We start from the raw sequence: 20,602 nt of genomic DNA, 5'->3' as shown, positions 1-20,602 counted from the left end.
AGACCGAGTCTGCGTCTCTCACATGGATAGGCAGACCATTCCATAAAAATTGAGCTCTATAGGAGAAAGCCCTGCCTCCAGCTGTTTGCTTAGAAATTCTAGGGACAATAAGGAGGCCTGTGTCTTGTGACTGTAGCGTACATGTATAGTCGTGGCCAAAAGTTTTCAGAATGACACAAATATTAATTTCCACAAAGTTTGCTGCTTCAGTGTCTTTAGATATTTTTTTCAGATGTTACTATGGAATACTGAAGTATAATTACAAGCATTTCATTAGTGTCAAAGGCTTTTATTGACAATTACATGAAGTTGATGTAAAGAGTCAATATTTGCAGTGTCAAACCTTATTTTTCAAGACCTTTACAATCCACCCTGGCATGCTGTCAATTAACTTCTGGGCCACATCCTGACTGATGCATAATCAATGCATGTAGTTTGTCAGAATTTGTGGGGTTTTGTTTGTCCACCCGTCTCTTGAGGATTGACCACAAGTTCTCAATGGGATTAAGGTCTGGGGAGTTTCCTGGCCATGGACCCAAAATATCAATGTTTTGTTCCCCAAGCCACTTAATTATCACTTTTGCCTTATGGCAAGGTGCTCCATCATGCTGGAAAAGGCATTGTTCATCACCAAACTGTTCCTGGATGGTTGGGAGAAGTTGCTCTCGGAGGATGTGTTGGCACCATTCTTTATTCATGGCTGTGTTCTTAGGCAAAATTGTGAGCGAGCCCACTCCCTTGGCTGAGAAGCAACCCCACACATGAATGGTCTCAGGATGCTTTACTGTTGGCATGACACAGGACTGATGGTAGCGCTCACCTTGTCTTCTCCGGACAAGCTTTTTTCCAGATGCCCCAAACAATCGGAAAGGGGATTCATCAGAGAAAATGACTTTACCCCAGTCCTCAGCAGTCCAATCCCTTTACCTTTTGCAGAATATCAGTCTGTCCCTGATGTTTTTCCTGGAGAGAAGTGGCTTCTTTGCCGCCCTTCTTGACACCAGGCCATCCTCCAAAAGTCTTCGCCTCAATGTGCATGCAGATGCACTCACACCTACCTGCTGCCATTCCTGAGCAAGCTCTGTTCTGGTGGTGCCCCGATCCCGCAGCTGAATCAATGTTAGGAGAAGGTCCTGGCACTTGCTGGACTTTCTTTGTAGCCCTGAAGCCTTCTTCACAACAATTGAACAGCTCTCCTTGAAGTTCTTGATGATCCGATAAATGGTTGATTTAGGTGCAATCTTACTGGCAGCAATATCCTTGCCTGTGAAGCCCTTTTTGTGCAAAGCAATGGTGAGAGCACGTGTTTCCTTGCAGGTAACCATGTTTGACAGAGGAAGAACAATGATTCCAAGCACCAGCCTCCTTTTGATGCTTTCAGTCTGTTATTCGAACTCAATCAGCATGACAGAGTGATCTCTAGCCTTGTCCTCGTCAACACTCACACCTGTGTTAACGAGAGAATCACTGACATGATGTCACTGGTCCTTTTGTGGCAGGGCTGAAATGCAGTGGAATGTTTTTAGGGGATTCAGTTCATTTGCCTGGCAAAGAGGGACTTTGCAATTAATCTAACATGTTGGAGTATATGCAAATTGCCATCATACAAATTGAGGCAGCAGACTTTGTGAAACTTAATATTTGTGCCATTCTCAAAACTTTTGGCCACGACTGAGGTATGTACGGCAGGACCAAATTGTAAAGATAGGTAGGAGCAAGCCCATGTAATACTTTGTAGGTTAGCAGTAAAACCTTGAAATCAGCCCTTGCCTTAACAGGAAGCCAGTGTAGAGAGGCTAGCACTGGAGTAATATGATCAAATTTTTTGGTTCTAGTCAAGATTCTAGAAACCATGTTAAGCACCAACTGAAGTTTATTTATTGCTTTATCCGAGTAGCCGGAAAGTAGAGCATTGCAGTAATCAAAAGTAGTGACAAAAGCATGGATTACATTTTCTGCATCATTTTTGGACAGAAAGTTTCTGATTTTTTGCAATGTTTATGTAGATGGAAAAAAGCTATCCTTGAAACAGTCTCGATATTTTATTTATTTTTATTTCACCTTTATTTAACCAAGTAAGCTAGTTGAGAACCAGTTCTCATTTCCAACTGCCACCTGGACAAGATAAAGCAAAGCAGTTCGACACATACAACAACACGGAGTTACATATGGAATAAACAAACATACAGTCAATAACACAGTATATATATATTTTTTTAAGTCTAAATATGTTCGTCAAAAGAGAGATCAAGATTAATTGTGGTGGCAGCTGCAGAGGTATTTGGGTATGCGAGACTTGACATCAGAAGAGTTACAGGGTGGTGATGTCCCATCCTTTCAGGTTGTTGGCCTGAGGTAGGACTAAATAGATTTAAATAGTGAAGTAGGGTGGTGTTCTTTTTTGTGTGTGTGTGTGTGTAGTGTTAGACAGAAGGGATTTGTTTCTTTATTTTTTTCAAGCAAAGTATAAGGGAGTTGTACTCCAGTATAGTAGGTGGCGGTAATGCAACATATATTGGATGCCAACCTCCGTTAAACCTCATCGAAGAAGAAGTGACAGGGTCGACTCCGCCCAAAATCTGTCTGCGCAGGATAAGCAGACCAAGTAAGGTGTTGTTGTTTTTTAATGGGGGCAATAGGAGAGTGTTACATTTGATCAATATAAAAGGGAATTGCCATTTGATAGATAAGACATATTTGATCGAAGCTGAATAATGATTAGGTTGTTACAAATTGTATTGGTATGTTTCTATAAAATATAATTAACTAGACCGTTCCCTCCTGATCTCGCCTTTGCAGACATGTAATATCCATTGTTAGAGCGGTTAGTCGACCATCTTGTCAATTATAATAGGTCATCTTTGATGAAGCGTAGGAGAGCCTGCATTTTGCGTGCGCAGCTTTGACGTCGAGCCAACGAATCCCAAGACTGGAGGACCCGGTTTGCCCTGTCGGCGTGCATTTGTGTGTGACTGGAAACATGTCGGCAAGGATTGTACACACCGGAAGATCAATGAAATCTACCAAAACCTGAAGAACCAGAGCAATTTCACAATTTAAAAGAATTTGACATAGTCCAGGACCCTTTTCCACGGTTGTGTTACCTCACTGACTCGCGTTTTAGCCTATTCAGTGGTAGAAGTATCCAAAACGAATGGTGGAAGTCGAATAGTCTCGAAGTAGGCTAGGCCGAGAGGAGTGGAGAGTGAAGGGCTCGGCAGGTAGAGACGAGCGCTCGCTTTTGAGGAATGTTATCCGTACTCTCCTATGGAAGACTGGTTGCGAGGGCTGTCCTTGGTGGACTCTCTCAAACTGATGGTCGGGACTACAGCCTGGTCACAGCTAGTTGTGGGTTTGGGAAAGACTTTCGTAAGGGGATATTGAAGAAAGGGATGTGCTACGGGGATGACGCTTGTTTCATTGCCCGGCATAGGTCCGCCGATGTATTGGGTAAGTCTCACTTTAATATTCCAATTATCTGTTCGGTAAAGACATCGTTAAAATAGTCTAGTCGTTCATTATAAGAAAACAAAAGCCACCGTGAAATGTGCAAGGTATTTTGGGGTATAATAGGCCTATAGCATTTCCCACATTTAACCTTCAATGAGTAGCCTAGCACGTGTCGCCTACCCATGTCACAAAGACAAGGGGATATTCCCTACGGTTACCCCTTACCTGATTTAACCTCGTCTTAAGTTGTCACGGTGTTTTCCGATGTTTGCCTACTACGGTAGACTACAGCTGTGGTCTGTAGGCCTATAAGCCACCGAGAAACATTGTGCCTGGGTTTACAACAAATGTATACTTTGTTGAAGAGTAATTGTAAAGACCTTTCACCTAGACGTATGGACAAGCCCTCTTACCAGCGCTACTAGTGGCGAAAGTGTGAACAGGTATTTCATAGCGTGACAAATGTGGAAGTCGCACGTTGATTGTGGCTATAAATTGTTAGCTTATGAATTGTTCCGCCATTCGATGCTAAGAACAATGGGGTTCGTTGGAGTTAAACAAAATGTATAATTCTGTTGTGACAGCATATCGTTTCATTCATTAGCATTAGCCGACTTTGTTGTGGATTTTGCACACATTTCACACACGCTTAGGGGAACTCACTGTCCGGTGTTTTCTAAAGGTCAGAATGGTTGAACATGGAGGCAGCCATGTTTCCAGGACCAATTCACGTTTTACAGACTCATGAGGGGGAAGTGCATTGTCGTTTTACCAGTTCATAGAAAATATCCGCCCATATCATTATCAAGTTCTTATTTACCAGATGTCACACATTCAGAACGGTGCCTAAAGCAGGTTTGCACCACAGATATAATAAGACCTGGAGAATACGTCCAAGATGTCCGCCCGTTGTTTTCAAGGTAATCTACTCACGTTCGCATACGCCGATTCATGGACCTTCTATATCCGGGTTGCATCCGGTTTATACGGACCGATATCACATAGGGCGGATTCGATTATGCTAAGCCAGAGAGCACTCGACTATGGCCCGTTAAGACAATGGGTGAGAGGGAGGAGGGCCATTCTCAAATCTAGCAATAATTTATGTGGCTGTGTGATTTTGTCAACAAGGCTGCATGGTACATCATCCAGAAACATGCATCTCTTTTCTGTAAAATAAGTGTTTGAATTTCAATTGCCAAACATGCCTACACGGGCTCCCCGGTGGGATTTATCAATCCACCACATAGATACACAAAGAAGGCAGGGCTTAATGTGACCACGCCCCCGAGTAGGGTACTGCCTTTACTCCTGTTGTAAAATTGCTTACTTTACTCACAATACAGCTGTTGTCAGGTTATTTTTTTACTCATTGTAAAAATAAAATACTTCCCAATTTTGATATCTAATTGCGATTCCATTACGGTCTTGTCTCATCGCTGAAACTCCCCAGTGGGTTTGGGAGAGGGGAAGGTAGAGTCATGTGTCCTCAGAAACATGGCCCGCCAAATCGCGCTTCTTGACACCCACCCGCTTAACCCAGAAGCTAGCTGCACCAATGTGTCGGAGAAAACTTAGTTCAACTGATGAACCTAGAGCGTGATGAGCCAAGTAAAGCCCCCCCGGCCAAACACTCCCCTAACTAGGACGACACTAGGCCATTTGTTCGCTGCCCTATGGGGCTCCAGTTCACAGCCGGGTGTGAAACAGCTTGGGAACGAACCTGGGTCTGTAGTGACGCTTCAAGTACTGCGATACAGTGCCTAAGACTGCTGCGCCACTCGGGGGGGCCTTCTAATCATTCTATAAACCTTTTGGATATGCTTGGTTGCCATTATTTTTTTCTTACTTCCATGTCGTCTTAATCAACAAACTAAATGTAAAATGTTAGCAAGAACAGATATTGTTGCATGGAATGTACGTCACGATTATCAGCCAAAGCTAGCTAACCCTGCTTTTAACATCCCGAAAAGCTTGTTTGAACAGTAATTGGAGAAAAAGACCACCGAAATACGTTTCATCAACTGCCCTGTTCAGAATGTGCAGAATTACACAACATCCTATCATGTGTAACAAATAACTGGCAGTTTTATGGAATACTTTTCTATCTGTAACACTGTGTTGTACCTCATTGAATATAGTTAGTGTTAGGCTAGTTCATAATTTTAGCTTGGTTTATGTTGCCTTGTTTTCTTGATAGGATGTAGGTCTAACTCTGCATCATGTTAAGGCAGTGAATGAGATGCCTTTCAAAAAACTTGCCTTATTTGACTGTGGTAGAAGCGCAGGATGAGTCATTGCAACAAGTCGTGCCGAACTAAAATTAAATGGTTGATGTCGAGTGTAGCCTACTGACTTTCTCTACCAGCTGGAACCTTGGACCTGAAACATTACTGCAGCAGAGCCCTTCAGTATGCTCATTGTGTCTAGTGATAACACGGTCGGTAGTTTTTACATGGATAGCTTTAGTCTGCTCATGCTTTAGGGAAATACAGTGGTGCTCACATTGTCTACTGATTTCTCATGATGGACCACATCGGGTCAGGGGCTGAGGCTGAGCTGCTTTCCTCTGTGGCTAATTAACTGGTTATGGAGACAGGATCAAACACCCACAGAGACTGCTGGCTCTGGGCTTATGTATACTGTGTCCCACCTGGGTGCTATCTTGCTTCTGTTTGGCTAACACAATCTGTTGGCGAGAAGGATTCTATCCTGGCCTCTGCTAAGCATTATAGACAGGCCTCCCTATACCCAGTGTAGTTTTAATGTCAATGAAGTTTTTAATCTCTTGGAAATGCCTTTTTTGCCATGGCGAGAGTAGCTTTGGGCCTGTACTATGGGGCGGAGTGTAGCCTAGTGGTTAGAGCGTTGGGCCTGTAACCAAAGGGTTGCTGGATTGAATCTTCGAGCTGACAAGGTAAAAACCTGTCGTTCTGCCCCTGAACAAGGTAGCTTGGAACCCACTGTCCCCGATAGGCTGTCATTGTAAATAAGAATTTGTTCTTAACTGACTTGCCTAGTTAAGTGTGCGCTAGCTAAGGTAGCCAGGTGAACGGTGTTTCCTCCGACACATTGGTGCGGCAGGCTTCCGGGTTGGATGCGCGCTGTGTTAAGAAGCAGTGCGGCTTGGTTGGGTTGTGTTTCGGCGGACGCATGGCTTTCGACCTTCGCCTCTCCTGAGCCCGTACGGGAGTTGTAGCGATGAGACAAGATAGTAATTACTAACAATTTGATACCACAAAATTGGGAAGAAAAGGGGGTAAAAAAAAAAGAGACCTATAAGCAGTTGTTACAACAACAAGAAGATAATTCGGTGTTTTGTTCAAATACTCGTGGATTCTACTAATAAAAGAATGGACGACCTGACCAGAGAGGTCCAGGACCTGAAGAACAGTTCTCCCAGGGTCAGCTCAACAAGTTGAAACAGGAGAATGGCAAGATGACAGCAATCTGTAAGTCATTGAGAGAGGACATCAGTTCTGTGTGTGAATCTATGGTAACAATGACACACATCAGACTATTTTGAGGGACAATCAAGGAGAAACAACATGGTTGTGGACGGAAGGACAAAGTAAGGGAAATGATCTCTGAGAAATTGAAGATTGACCACAGGAAGATTGAGGGGGAGCGCGCCCACCGGACTGGAAAACCCCCCCCCCACCGGCCCAGGTGATAGGCCCAGCCTGATAGTGGTTAAGTTCCTGAGATTCAAGGACAAGGTAGCTGTTCTGGAAAGAGCCAAGAACTTGAGAGGAACCGTATATCTTCCTCAACGAGGACAATCCTGAAGCTGTGCGCCAGAAGAGGAAAGAACTGATCCCAGCCATGAAAGCTGCCAGAGCGCATGAGGACATTGTGTACATCCGCTACGACAGGCTCATTGTCCACCCTCCCTCCCAGAAGCCTGGAAGGGATGAGAGAGCCAAGCCTGTGGTCTCATAGCCTCAACCCCGCACACACACACACCAATTGATTAATGGACTGCTGAATGTAGTTTTTTTTCTTCTCGATTTCTCTGCTCTTTTCAATATTATGTCTACCTCTGATAAGCTACCCAGGAAAGTGCTGAAAATAGCCCATATTAATATATGTAGCCTTAGAAATAAGGTGAATGAATGAATTACGTGATAACATTCATATATTAGCCATTTCTGCGACTCACTTAGATCATTCATTTGATGATACAGCAGTAGCAATACAAGGATATAACATTTTTGAAGAGACATGCGTATTGGGCTGCTGTATATATTCAGAGCCATATCCCTGTAATGCTTAGAGAAGATCTTATGTCTAGTGTTATTGAAGTGTTGTGGTTGCAGGTTCACTTGGGCCATCTAAAGCCTTTTCTTTTGGGGTGTTGCTATAGGCCACCAAGTGCTAACTGTCCATATCTAAATAATAAACTCGGCCAAAAAAGAAACGTCCTCTCACTGTCAACTGCATTTATTTTCAGCAGACTTAACATGTGTAAATATTTGTATGAACATAAGATTCAACAACTGAGACAAACTGAACAAGTTCCACAGACATGTGACTAGCAGAAATGGAATGATATGTCCCTGAACAAAGAGTGGGGGTCAAAAGTAACAGTCAGTATTTGGTGTGGGCACTAGCTGCATTAAGTACTACAGCGCATCCCCTCATGGACTGCACCAGATTTGCCAGTTCTTGCTATGAGATGTTACCTGACTCTTCCACCAAGGCACCTGCAAGTTCCCGGACATTTCTGGGGGGGAATGGCACTAGCCCTCACCCTCCGATCCAACAGGTTCCAAATGTGCTCAATGGGATCGAGATCTGGATTCTTTTGCTGACCATGGCAGAACACTGACATTCCTGTCTTGCAGGAAATCACACACAGAACGAGCAGTATGGCTGGTGGTGTTGTCAAGCTAGAGGGGCATGTCAGGATGAGCCTGCAGGAAGGGTACCACATGAGGGAGGAGGATGTGTTCCCTGTAACACACAGAGTTTAGATTGTGACGACAATGACGACAAGCTCAGTCCGATGATGCTGTGACACACCGCCCCAGACCATGGCGGACCCTCCACCTCCAAATCGATCCTGCTCCAGAGTACAGGCCTCGTTGTTAGGCTCATTCCAGTGGCGATAAACGCGAATCCGACCATCACCCCTGATGAGACACAACCACGACTCGTCATTGAAGGGCACTTTATGCCAGTAATATCTGGTCTAGCGACAGTGGGTTTGTGCCCATAGGCACCATTGTTGCTGGTGATGTCTGGTGAGGACCTGCCTTACAACAGGCCTACAAGCCCTCAGTCCAGCCTCTCTCAGCCTTTTGCGGACAGTCTGAGCACTGATGGAGGGATTGTGCGTTCCTGGTGTAACTCGGGCAGTTATTGTTGCCATCCTGCACTCGTCCCGCAGGTGTGATGTTCGGATGTACCGATCCTGTGCAGGTGGTGTTACACATGGTCTGCCACTGCGAGGATGATCAGCTCTCCGTCCTGTCTCTGTGTAGTGCTGTCTTAGTTCCAACAGCTGGGCCTCACAGTACGGACATTGTAATTTATTGCCCTTGCCACATCTGCAGTCCTCATGCCTCCTTGCAGCATGCCTAAGGCACGTTCACGTAGATGAGCAGGTACCCTGGGCATCTTTCATTTGGTGTTTTTCAGAGTCAGTAGAAAGGCCTCTTTAGTGTCCTAAGTTTTCATAGCTGTGACCTTAATTGCCTGCCGTCTGTAAGCTGTTGGTGTCTTAACGACCGTTCCACAGGTGCATGCTCATTAATTGTTTACGGTTCATTGAACAAGCATGGGAAACGGTGTTTAAACTCTTTACAATGGAGTTAATTCATAAAAATACAAATATCTTTGAATGACAGGGTCCTGAAAAATGGCTGTTTTTTTGTTTTTTTGCAAGAATTTGTGAAACTATTGATGGAATTTGTAACAGTGAGGTCTAGTTTCTTGGGGACCTGAATATTGACTGGTTTTCATCAAGCTGTCCGCTCAAGAGGAAGCTTCTTACTGTAACCAGTGCCTGTAATCTGGTTCAGGTTATTAATCAACCTACCAGGGTGTTTTCAAACACTACAGGAACATCTTTACTAATGCTGTAGAACTTTGTTCAAAAGCTGTATCCGAACCCATTGGATGCAGTGATCACAATATAGTGGCAATATCCAGGAAAGCCAAAGTTCTAACAGCTGGGCCTAAAATAGTGTGTAAGAGATGATACAAAACATTTTGCTGTGACTTACGTGGATGATGTTTAAAAATATTTGTTGGTCTGATGTGATTAATGAGGCGCATCCAGGCGCTGCACTTGATGAATTTATGAATTATTTATAAACATGCACCTGTTAAGAAACTGACTGTTAGAACTGTTAAGGCTCCATGGATTGATGAGGAATTGAAAAACTGAATGGTTGAAAGAGATTGGGCAAAAGGAGTAGCTAATAAGTCTGGCTGTACATCTGACTGGCTTAATTTCTCAATTTGCAGTAAGTATGACAACTCAACAAAAATAATAATAACATTTATTATGAAGCCAAGATCAATTATACACTGCTCCACAAAAAAAAGGGAACACTAAAATAACACATCCTAGATCTGAATGAATGAAATATTCTTATTAAATACTTCTTTCTTTACCTAGTTGAATGTGCTGACAACAATATCACACACAAATTATCAATGGAAATCAAATTTATCAACCCATGGAGGTCTGGATTTGGAGTCACACTCAAAATTAAAGTGGAAAACCACACTACAGGCTGATCCAACTTGATGTAATGTCCTTAAAACATGTCAAAATGAGGCTCAGTAGTGTGTGTGGCCACGTGCCTGTATGACCTCCCTACAACGCCTGGGTATGCTTCTGATGAGGTGGCAGATGGTCTCCTGAGGGATCTCCTCCCAGACCTGGACTAAAGCCAACTCCTGGACAGTCTGTGGTGCGAGACATGATGTCCCAGATGTGCTCAATTGGATTCAGGTCTGGGGAACGGGCGGGCCAATCGGTATCGGCGTTGAAAAATCAGAATCGGTCGACCTCTAAAACGTATAGATTCAGTGGTTGCAAAGATGGGGAGAGGTCTAGCCGTAATAAAGAGATGCTCTGCTTTTTTGACATCACACTCCGAAAAGCAAGATCTGCAGGCTCTAGTTTTGTCTATTCTTGATTATTCTCCAGTCATGTGGTCCAGTGCTGCAAGGAAAAACCTAGTTAAGCTGCAGCTGGCCCAGAACAGAGTAGCACGTTTTGCTCTTAATTGTAATCAGAGGGCTAATATTAATACTATGCATGCTAGTCACTCTTGGCTAAGAGTCGAGGAGAGACTAACTGCATCACTTCATGTGTTGAAAATCCCAAATTGTTTGCATAGTAAACTTACACACAGCTCTGACACACATACTTATCCCACCAGACATGCCACCAGGGGTCTTTTCATATTCCCCAAATCCAGAAGAAATTCAAGAGAACGAACAGTAGTATATAGATGGAACTTCCTTCCATCTTATAATTGCTCAAATAAACAGCAAACCTGGTTTTAAAAAAACAGATAAAGCAACACCGTGGCAAAATGCCTCTCTCCTATTTGACCTAGATGGTTTGTGTGTATGCATTGACATATAGGCTATGTGTGCCTTTTTTTAATAAATGTATGTAGTTCTGTTCTTGTCTGATGTTTTGTGTGGACACCAGGAAGAGTAGCTGCTGCTTTTGCAATGGCTAATGGGTAGAAATCTACATTCTCTACGAGGGCCCAGCGCAATCAAAAACTTATTCTTCCTGTGTTTTATACATATTTCCACGCTGAGGTTGGAATAATACTGTGTAATTGTACATTGATTTCAGCCTATTTTGGTGGGATGGAATTTTTGACGTGTCTGGTGACATCACCAGGCGATTTAAAATAGTTAATAGACCAATAAGAAAGTTTGTAACCTCTGCCAATAACAGCTAGTTTTAAGTTTTCCTTTCCCAGTTTTCCTCTACCAAAATGTTGCATTAGAAAATGCTCTTGGCCAAGAAGCTTTTTTTTTTTTTTTTTTTTTAACCATTTGAATTGAAATCCTAGTACAGTACTTGTTACCCAGAAATGATTTCATATTGAAATAAAAAAAACAGCTGCATTAGACCTTTTTTAACTACTGAATCATTGGTTTTTGTTTGGCATACATTTTAAAGTGCAAAATCTGCATCATTCTGTTACTGTGGAATTGCCTGCATATTATCAAGGGGGTCACACAGCTGTAAATCAAGGCAGGGGCCCCTGATTTCACGTCCATCTCTCACTCTGAACTCATACGCTCCTCCTTTGTCAGTGAGTTAACAACTGCAGGTCCATTTGATTTGTTAATTTTGTGTCGCTCGTGTACCTTTTTGGATAATCTGCAATGAGCAGCTCATGGCTTGTTTTGTACTATTACTTGGTGTTTGATGCTTATTTATCTTTCTTGCTGTAGTCCAAAGGGTTCACACACAGACAGTGATGTGAGTTGATGAGTAGTTTGGCTGGTCAGTTGTAACCAGAGATCTCTTTTGTCTCTTGTCGCCATGCGACGGAACTGCGAAAAGCTGCAATTTACAATGACAAACCGCAATGCCCAGCCAGACAGCCAGGGTGTGTGAAAGAGAGCGTGAAGGTGGGGTTTGCCCTACAACCCCTTTGTGCGGGGTTTGCCCTACAACTCCTTTGCGCGGGGTTTGCCCTACAACCCCTTTGCGCGGGGTTTGCCCTACAACCCCTTTGCGCGGGGTTTGCCCTACAACCCCTTTGCGCGGGGTTTGCCCTCCAAACCCTTTGCGCGGGGTTGGCAACGTTGACGGTAGTATATGACAACGATAATCATTCACTGTTCTGATCCTTATACACTTTTCTCTTGTTCTGTGTTCTCAGGTGTGGCAGATGGTGTAGGTGGATGGAGGGACTACGGGGTGGACCCGTCCCAGTTCTCTGCCACCCTGATGAGGACGTGTGAGCGGCTGGTGAAGGAGGGCCGTTTCACCCCCAGCAGCCCTGTGGGGATCCTCACGTCAGGCTACTACGAGCTCCTACAGAACAAAGTACCCCTGCTAGGTGAGCAAACACACGCTCTCACTCACTGACACACACACACAAACACACACAATAATGCATGGGGGGGTCATACAGTATCTGCTGCATGATTGTTTATCTGTTGCCTGTGGGTATCCCTGCCCTCTCAGCTGCACTCCATCAATCCATCCAAAAATATAATGATACAAAGCTGAAATGCCTTCCCTCCTAAGCATTAGGGCTGGGAATTTCCAGGGATCTTACAACACGGTATTATCACAATACTTTAGTGATGATGTGCTGCCATTCTTACCATTCTATATGTACTGCTTTTTTTTCTACATTTGTTTTTATATAGCGGTTTGTTGTTCCAAACATATATTGTTACCTATATGTCTGCGGCAGAGAGACGAGAGCACATGAGAAAATTAGTTTTGATCAGTCATGGACATAGGTGCTGAAAACAACATGTTGGCTCATAATTTTAAAAAGATTGAGAATAAGCTATAGGATGAGAAGTTTTGGCACAGGTACAGCCAATTAGCTCTAGTTAATGCTAGCTAGCAAAAGGCATATGTTTTTATTTTACACACACACACACACACACAGTGGGGAGAACAAGTATTTGATACACTGCCGATGTTGCAGGTTTTCCTACTTACAAGGCATGTAGAGGTCTAATTTTTATCATAGGTACACTTCAACTGTGAGAGACGGAATCTAAAACAAAAATCCAGAAAATCACATTTTATGATTTTTAAGTCATTAATTTGCATTTTATTGCATGAAATAAGTATTTGATCACCTACCAACCAGTAAGAATTCTGGCTCTCACAGATTTGTTTGTTTTTCTTTTTAAGAAGCCCTCCTGTTCTCCACTCATTACCTGTATTAACTGCACCTGTTTGAACTCGTTACCTGTATAAAAGACACCTGTCCACACACTCAATCAAACAGACTCCAACCTCTCCACAATGGCCAAGACCAGAGAGCTGTGTAAGGACATCAGGGTTAAATTGTAGACCTGCACAAGGCTGGGGTGGGCTACAGGACAATAGGCAAGCAGCTTGGTGAGAAGGCAACAACTGTTGGCACAATTATTAGAAAATGAAAGAAGTTCAAGATGACGGTCAATCACCCTTGGTCTGGGGCTCTATGCAAGATCTCACCTCATGGGGCATCAATGATCATGAGGAAGGTGAGGGATCAGCCCAGAACTACACGGTAGGACCTGGTCAATGACCTGAAGAGAGCTGGGACCACAGTCTCAAAGAAAACCATTAGAAACACACTATGCCGCCATGGATTAAAATCCTGCAGCGCACGCAAGGCCCCCCTGCTCAATCCAGCGCATGTCCAGGCCCGTCTGAAGTTTGCCAATGACCATCTAGATGATCCAGAGGAGGAATGGGAGAAGGTCATGTGGTCTGATGAGACAAAAATAGAGCTTTTTGGTCTAAACTCCACTCGCCGTGTTTGGAGGAAGAAGAAGGATGAGTACAACCCCAAGAACACCATCCCAACTGTGAAGCATGGAGGTGGAAACATCATTCTTTGGGGATGCTTTTCTGCAAAGGGGACAGGACGACTGCACCATATTGAGGGAAGGGTGGATGGGGCCCAATATCGCGAGATCTTGGTCAACAACCTCCTTCCTTCAGTAAGAGCATTGAAGATGGGTCGTGGCTGGGTCTTCCAGCATGACAACGACCTGAAACACACAGCCAGGGCAACTAAGGAGTGGCTCCGCAAGAAGCATCTCAAGGTCCTGGATTGGCCTAGCCAGTCTCCAGACCTGAACCCAATAGAAAATCTTTGGAGGGAGCTGAAAGTCTGTATTGCCTAGCGACAGCCTCGAAACCTGAAGGCTCTGGAGAAGGTCTGTATGGAGGAGTGGGCCAAAATCCCTGCTGCAGTGTGTGCAAACCTGGTCAAGAACTACAGGAAACGTATGATCTCTGTAATTGCAAACAAAGGTTTCTGTACCAAATATTAAGTTATGCTTTTCTGATGTATCACATACTTATGTCATGCAATAAAATGCTAATTAATTACTTAAAAATCATACAATGTGATTTTCTGGATTTTTGTTTTAGATTCCGTCTCTCACAGTTGAAGTGTACATATGATAAAAAATTAGACCTCTACATGCTTTGTAAGTAGAAAAACCTGCAAAATCAGCAGTGTATCAAATACTTGTTCTCCCCACTATATATATGTATATATTTCTCACACATACAGTACCAGTCAAAGGTTAGACACACCTACTCATTCAATTACTAGGTGTTCTAAAACTTTTGACTAGGGGGTGAATGTGTTTTTTTTTATGTATATATATTTTTTTTTACGAATCAATACTTGGAGTCAGTATCAATATAATATCATCCAAAATGATATTGTGATATGTGACTATTGATTCCTCCCCCCATCACTACCAATAATCGATTTAAAATTTTAAAAAATCTTGTGTACAATAAAATGTGGTGATATGCCGTATTATATCCAAATAACAGTGATGTAATAATCATATAATTGAAATGGTGCTGTCCTTCAGTCTGCAACCACCAAGGTCCAACTCCACAGAAGTCATTGGGACAAACATTTGGCCAAGTCCCTACTCCCTCATCCCCCTCCACGTGACCATTTCACCCCTTTACAGAGCACCTAAAAGGTCATTGGAAGGAGCAGTAACAGACACTGCTCATGGGTCCACCTGTTTTTTTAAGGCACTGGCATGTGACAGACTGAGGACACATTTGAACTGAGACCCAACACCACAGGCAAGGCTACCTGCACAGAGCCAACACTATCCACCAAGTCACACAATGTTTGTCTATCAACAGTGACCCGCTTCTTATTTTGGGATAGGTGGAGAGCAGCTAAAGGTCTGTGTTTGACGGTACCTTCAAGGTCAGGGGCAGTCTAGGAGCTGAAGCAGGGGGAACATGGCAGTTGTTTTTGGTCTCTGTGCCAGGCTGACTGGTCCAACATGATCTCACATACGCCTTGCTCACAAGGAGAAAGGATATCAAGTGATGGCCAACCACCATATGTTTTTCTATTCCCTCTCTCTCTTCTCCCCTCTCTTCCCCAGGGAGCAGCACAGCCTGTATCGTGGTTTTGGACCGACGGAGCCATCAACTGCACACGTGTAATCTAGGTGACTCTGGTTTCCTGGTGGTGCGAGGGGGAGAAGTGGTGCACCGCTCGGACGAACAGCAGCACTACTTCAACACCCCTTTTCAGCTGTCCATCGCTCCCCCAGGGGCAGAGGGAGTGGTACTCAGTGACAGGTCAGTCCACCGCCCTCACTTCTCTGACCCTCCACCTGGTCTCAAATGACCATTTCTGTTGAGAAAACTGTCTTTAGACCAGGGGTGTCAAAAATACAGCCACATTTGACTTATGTTTTTAAAATGTTATATTTGAACGGTTATTACGGTGACCAGGGTCATTTGGCTGACCAATAACAGTCATCCAAAATTCCATGAGTCACAGTCCTACTCACCATACCCCTTTCCACTGGGCTTGTTCTTTTTCTCTCTCCCAAGAATCTCGGAACAGGCACTTTTGAGCTCCTCCATGTTTCTCAATTTTAAAGGAGACCTTTCATGTTTTATATTGCAGTCCGCACTTTGCATTAACACGCACACTTACACGTTGTCACTATTCATGCTCCCATTCATACAACTCTGCAAACTCACACACACCGACTCACATTCACTCTTTCTGGCATGGAGGGGGTTTAATAGGGTGAAACTGTTATTTCAGGAGGAGATACAGTATCTGACTGACGAAGTGTTGTTATAGTCTCATCTGGTCAAATAACATTTTCAGGTCATTGAGTTAGAATTTTCCAGGCAACCTGTTGACTCAAACTGTCCTCATTGACGCCAAGTCCCAGGACGGCCAGGTCAGCTGAGACGGTTATAGTAAAACGACAGTCTTGGTGGAATCAGAGGGTACTGCCAGCTCCCACGAAATATACCTGATAACCTTACTAGAAGCAAGTGAGCATGCTGGGAGGGTGCGGCTGGAGCAGTGACTGTTCCACTGTGTTCCAGGCGAAATCGAGTGTCTTATTACCCAGCCATCAGCTGTCCCTCTGGCGCACAGTCACTTTTGACCTGCTTCCTCCTGATCCTATTTCTGTTTGTGAGGAGCACTATTACTGTCTGGTAGCAGCTTTCTAGTGCCCTCTAGCTGGTCCTCACTGACAGTCCTATCCTGTTTGTTTTCTTCACCAGCCCTGAGGCCGCTGACAGCTCCTCCTTCGACGTCCAGCTGGGTGACATCATCCTGACTGCCTCGGATGGCCTCTTCGACAACATGCCCGACTACATGATCCTGCAAGCGCTCAAAAAGCTCAAGGTAACACATCACAGTACCTCATAACTGCTGGCACACACTCTTATATCTACACATTCACTTTAGTAAATACCTGCACACATTTCTCTGGTCCTAATGCTAATGTTTGTATTTCTCAGAGTACCAACTATGACAGTATCCAGCAGACCGCACAGAGCATTGCAAAGCAAGCCCATGAACTGGCCTATGACCCCAACTACATGTCCCCTTTCGCTCAGTTTGCCTGTGACAATGGTCTGAATGTAAGAGGTACGTATCAGGTTCTTGGGAAGTTCTTTACGTCCCTAATAACACCTCCAGCACCACTATTTTATGTTCACTGTCAGTTTGAAGATTGGGCCATTCAACGTTGACTTTGAACTCTGGAAAGCCGATTTAATACGTTCTCTTGTGTCCTGCAGGGGGGAAGCCTGATGACATCACGGTGCTGCTGTCCATTGTGGCAGAATACACAGACTAAGTGTGTGTGATGTTTATTGGAACTGTTCACTTCCTTCCCTCTCAGTCTTCCACCTGGCTCCTTCTCAAATGCATTGCTTCCTGTTGGACAGACTGGGTAGCCCCCCCATTCCTTCACTGACGTTTCTATCTCACAGCCACAAAATAGAACACACACTCCTCACCACAGAATTGGACTCCATCTCTATTCTTCCGTTTTGTTTTGGGACTGTAGTGAGGAGGCAGGCTGTAAGGACTTTCTCATGTTGATCGTGATGCAGAACGGCATGTTGGTTCCCCACATTCAGACTACGACTGAATGGCAGTCCTGAGTGTAGGCAAGTTTGCTTTTACAGGGAGTTGCGGTCGGTAGCCCTGAAACAAGCAGTGGTGTTATAAATCAAATAAGCCATGCTTTGGAGTTGTTGGGGAGATGTGGTTGTGTTGCCTATACATTTTGATTGTCTGTCTGTGTTGTAGCTGTGTGACTATCTGTTCCAAGTCGTCTGTGTGTGTGGATGAATTCTAAGACTGTGGAATTGAGAGGGGCTGGGTTGTTGCGGGGTTTAGAGAGGTTACAGTGACTTGTGATCAGAAAGGATGTAGATCAGCGCGTCAGGGTCTTTAATTAGGATAAAGGGGTAGCTGGCCAGTATAATGTACTAGCTCCACTAGCAGAGATCTCTCCAGAGTGCCACCTATAGGCTAGTCTGAACTGTTCTCCTGGTGCGCACATCCTCATGGGTTTGTAAATATTGTGTGTCATGTAAACAAGGCAGAGAGTGTCTTTACTTTGTCACTGATGAGGATGGTTATTTTGCTGTTGTGCCAGATGTGTACACAAGCATTCACAATCTATAAAGGGTTGAACCTTGAAGTAAATACTCTCAATCCCTCCCTTCCATGGGCCGAAAGAGCCACGATGTTGACGTGTTCATACCATGATCATGTTTGACTCGGTAGCAGCGTGTCAGGGCCATGAAATGATTGTGTGTAAAAAGTGGGTATAGGTTCATGTTTGAATGTCTGTTGTTGATATGTGTTAACTTGCAATGCTAATGGTAGCATCTAGGAATGCTTTCAACCGAAACACTAGGTCAGGTATGAATTATTAAACAAAGTTTTATTTTTATAACTTAATGTTATTAGTTTGATAGCCATTGATGTGACAGTTGAAATATCATCCAACATATGGATTTACCCTGTGATTCTTTTGTGAAGCTATATTTTTGCTCCATGGATGGCAAATGAGAATCATGCCATCTTACTATTAAACAAGAATCAGTCTTTGTGTGGTGGGTGTCATCTCAAAATAGTTGTTGTTCTGTCTCCCAATAACAATTTACCTGCTGCTTTTATTTGGTCAATTAAATGTTTAATACTGTATTTGTGTGTGTGTGTGTGCAATTTCATGAAAGCTAGAAGTTGATCATCCTGTTCTGTTCTTAGCATGCTTTTGTTTCTTCTTCATAATAGCAGAATAAACACCTGTCTGCATTGTTAGCCAATGTTTGCCCATGTTATGAAGCCAGTGCACCAAAGAGAAACTTATTTTCTTTCATGTTTTCATTTGGGTTTGGAGAAATATCTGCACCTATACTGTAACATAAAATGTATTTTAAAATTGAGAGCATATCAGTTTGACAGTTAAACCGTCATTCTGCTTGTGGAGAACGATGGCCACTCGTATTTTTGGTGCAAAACAGTCAGAAGACCACTCAGGTGTCTTTTTAGTTGTGCCTAAAATTCAATGTGACCAGAACGGGTTTGATCATGTGTGTGTGGCTCTATTTATGTGATGGGTAGTGTATGAGAAACAAACAACAATGCAGGTTTTTGAATCCTTAAAGAAACCAAAGATGGAAAGCCATAGCTTCACAAGCATGACCAGGGTACAGCTTCTTATCTAAACCCTTCAGTCAGGCTAACAGTGTAATGGAGACCAATGTTGTCACTATTGATCTTGCTTATTTCAGCATACAAATAATTGAAAAGAACATCAATTGTTACATTTGTGGAGTAAATACTATTTAAATTTTTTTAAACTATTTTTTTCGGTAGCCTTAGACTTAATTTCATGAATTTCATCTGTCCTATGCATTCTGTCTTTGCATGACAAGCTGTCTTTGTCCAAGCTATTTGTACTATTGGAATTTGCTTACCTGCAAATGTGCCCCTGTCTCACACAGCTTGCTTGCCTCGCCTCCAAATGTCTATCTGATTTGCTCACCTTCATTTAAAAGTTGTCTTTCAAACACTTAAACATGCAATTTTAGTAACCCAACACAACTCGTTTTTTTACTCTTTCTGACAGTGAGGGATCATTATGTGTTAATGAATAATTAGCTTAATATCTGATTTTGAGATGAAGTTCTCTATGGTTTAAGGACACTTTTCTGTTACATGTGCTGAACCAGGAAGTGCGGGGCGGGTTGTAGTGCTGTTTATTGATAATGGTGAGGACCGATTCCGCCTTAACAAATGGATATTTTACCGTCCTATCAAGAGGCCTTGTCTGGTAGTGCAAGCCAGTCTCGTTTCCACTTGTATGTTGCTCAGTGTTCAATTATGTCCTGCTTTTTCTGTCCATGCTCAGTTTTTCAGTGACGCTTCTGCAGTCAAGACAAGTTTATTTATTTATTTATTTTGTTCTCTAGCAAGCAATGTTTCAGTATGAAAGCTACATGTGTGTTAAGTGTAATAATGCAGAACTAGTTTCTGTAAATGTGTTTTCAAAGTTGTAAAATATTCAAATAAAGAATCTAGTATTTGTACTAAAATACATGTTTGTGAGTATGCCTTATGAGTAGATGCTAAAACCAGTTTCCCACAAAACCTAGTTGTTATACAGGCGCACGTTCCCTGTGTTTACCAATATGAGACAGTCATGAGATTGTGCACTGCTGTTGATTGCAGCATTCCATGTGATGGCATTGCCTGTAACAAATTTCACTGGCAGTGTGAAACAGTGCCCAGCCTGCAGATTAACCACCACTCGTGAGGTCAGCTCTATGAGGCTGAGCTATTTTAGACCTGTCTTGATTGGTATGGGCTTAATGAGTTTGCCTTACTGTCATGGTCAAATGCTGGTCCCCCTTTCAACCCATCGGGGCTAGCATGCTGGCAACCCCTTGCAAATATCCTGGAATACCTCCCAAGCATTCATCAAAGGATTTTGGCATAATGTAAGAGCTAACCTGACCCTCAATTGTGTGACGATCTCCATTACGTGGAAGACGGCCTACCAAAGCCACTGGTCCAGATTAGTCACAATTTTATTTTTGTTTCTTATTTTGTCACATAATTGCAAGAAAGACCATCCACTATCCCCT

General features: G+C 43.4%; 1 protein-coding gene across 1 annotated transcript; it reads left to right on the top strand.

The window, feature by feature from the left end:
• The first annotated feature begins 2,612 nt into the window (after positions 1 to 2,612).
• Positions 2,613 to 20,052, top strand: LOC115101277 (protein phosphatase PTC7 homolog). Its single transcript, XM_029620643.2, has 6 exons — positions 2,613 to 3,450; positions 12,327 to 12,506; positions 15,559 to 15,757; positions 16,712 to 16,835; positions 16,952 to 17,081; positions 17,234 to 20,052. Exons 1-6 carry the CDS (start codon positions 3,249 to 3,251, stop codon positions 17,290 to 17,292), a joined length of 894 nt encoding a protein of 297 aa, XP_029476503.1. The 5' UTR covers positions 2,613 to 3,248; the 3' UTR covers positions 17,293 to 20,052.
• Positions 20,053 to 20,602: the final 550 nt, after the last annotated feature.

This window comes from Oncorhynchus nerka, linkage group LG19 (genome assembly GCF_034236695.1).
Source record: "Oncorhynchus nerka isolate Pitt River linkage group LG19, Oner_Uvic_2.0, whole genome shotgun sequence".
NCBI lineage: Eukaryota > Metazoa > Chordata > Actinopteri > Salmoniformes > Salmonidae > Oncorhynchus > Oncorhynchus nerka.
Note: the sequence above shows the minus strand (reverse complement) of the source record. Positions and strands in the feature narration are given on the sequence as shown.

Coding starts and splice junctions, on each gene's coding strand:
- LOC115101277 (XM_029620643.2), top strand. CDS start 3,249: ATGTTATCCGTACTCTCCTATGGAAGACTGGTTGCGAGGGCTGTCCTT. Junction 15,758..16,711: donor GGAGTGGTACTCAGTGACAG/GTCAGTCCACCG, acceptor TTTCTTCACCAG/CCCTGAGGCCGCTGACAGCT. Junction 16,836..16,951: donor AAGCGCTCAAAAAGCTCAAG/GTAACACATCAC, acceptor TGTATTTCTCAG/AGTACCAACTATGACAGTAT.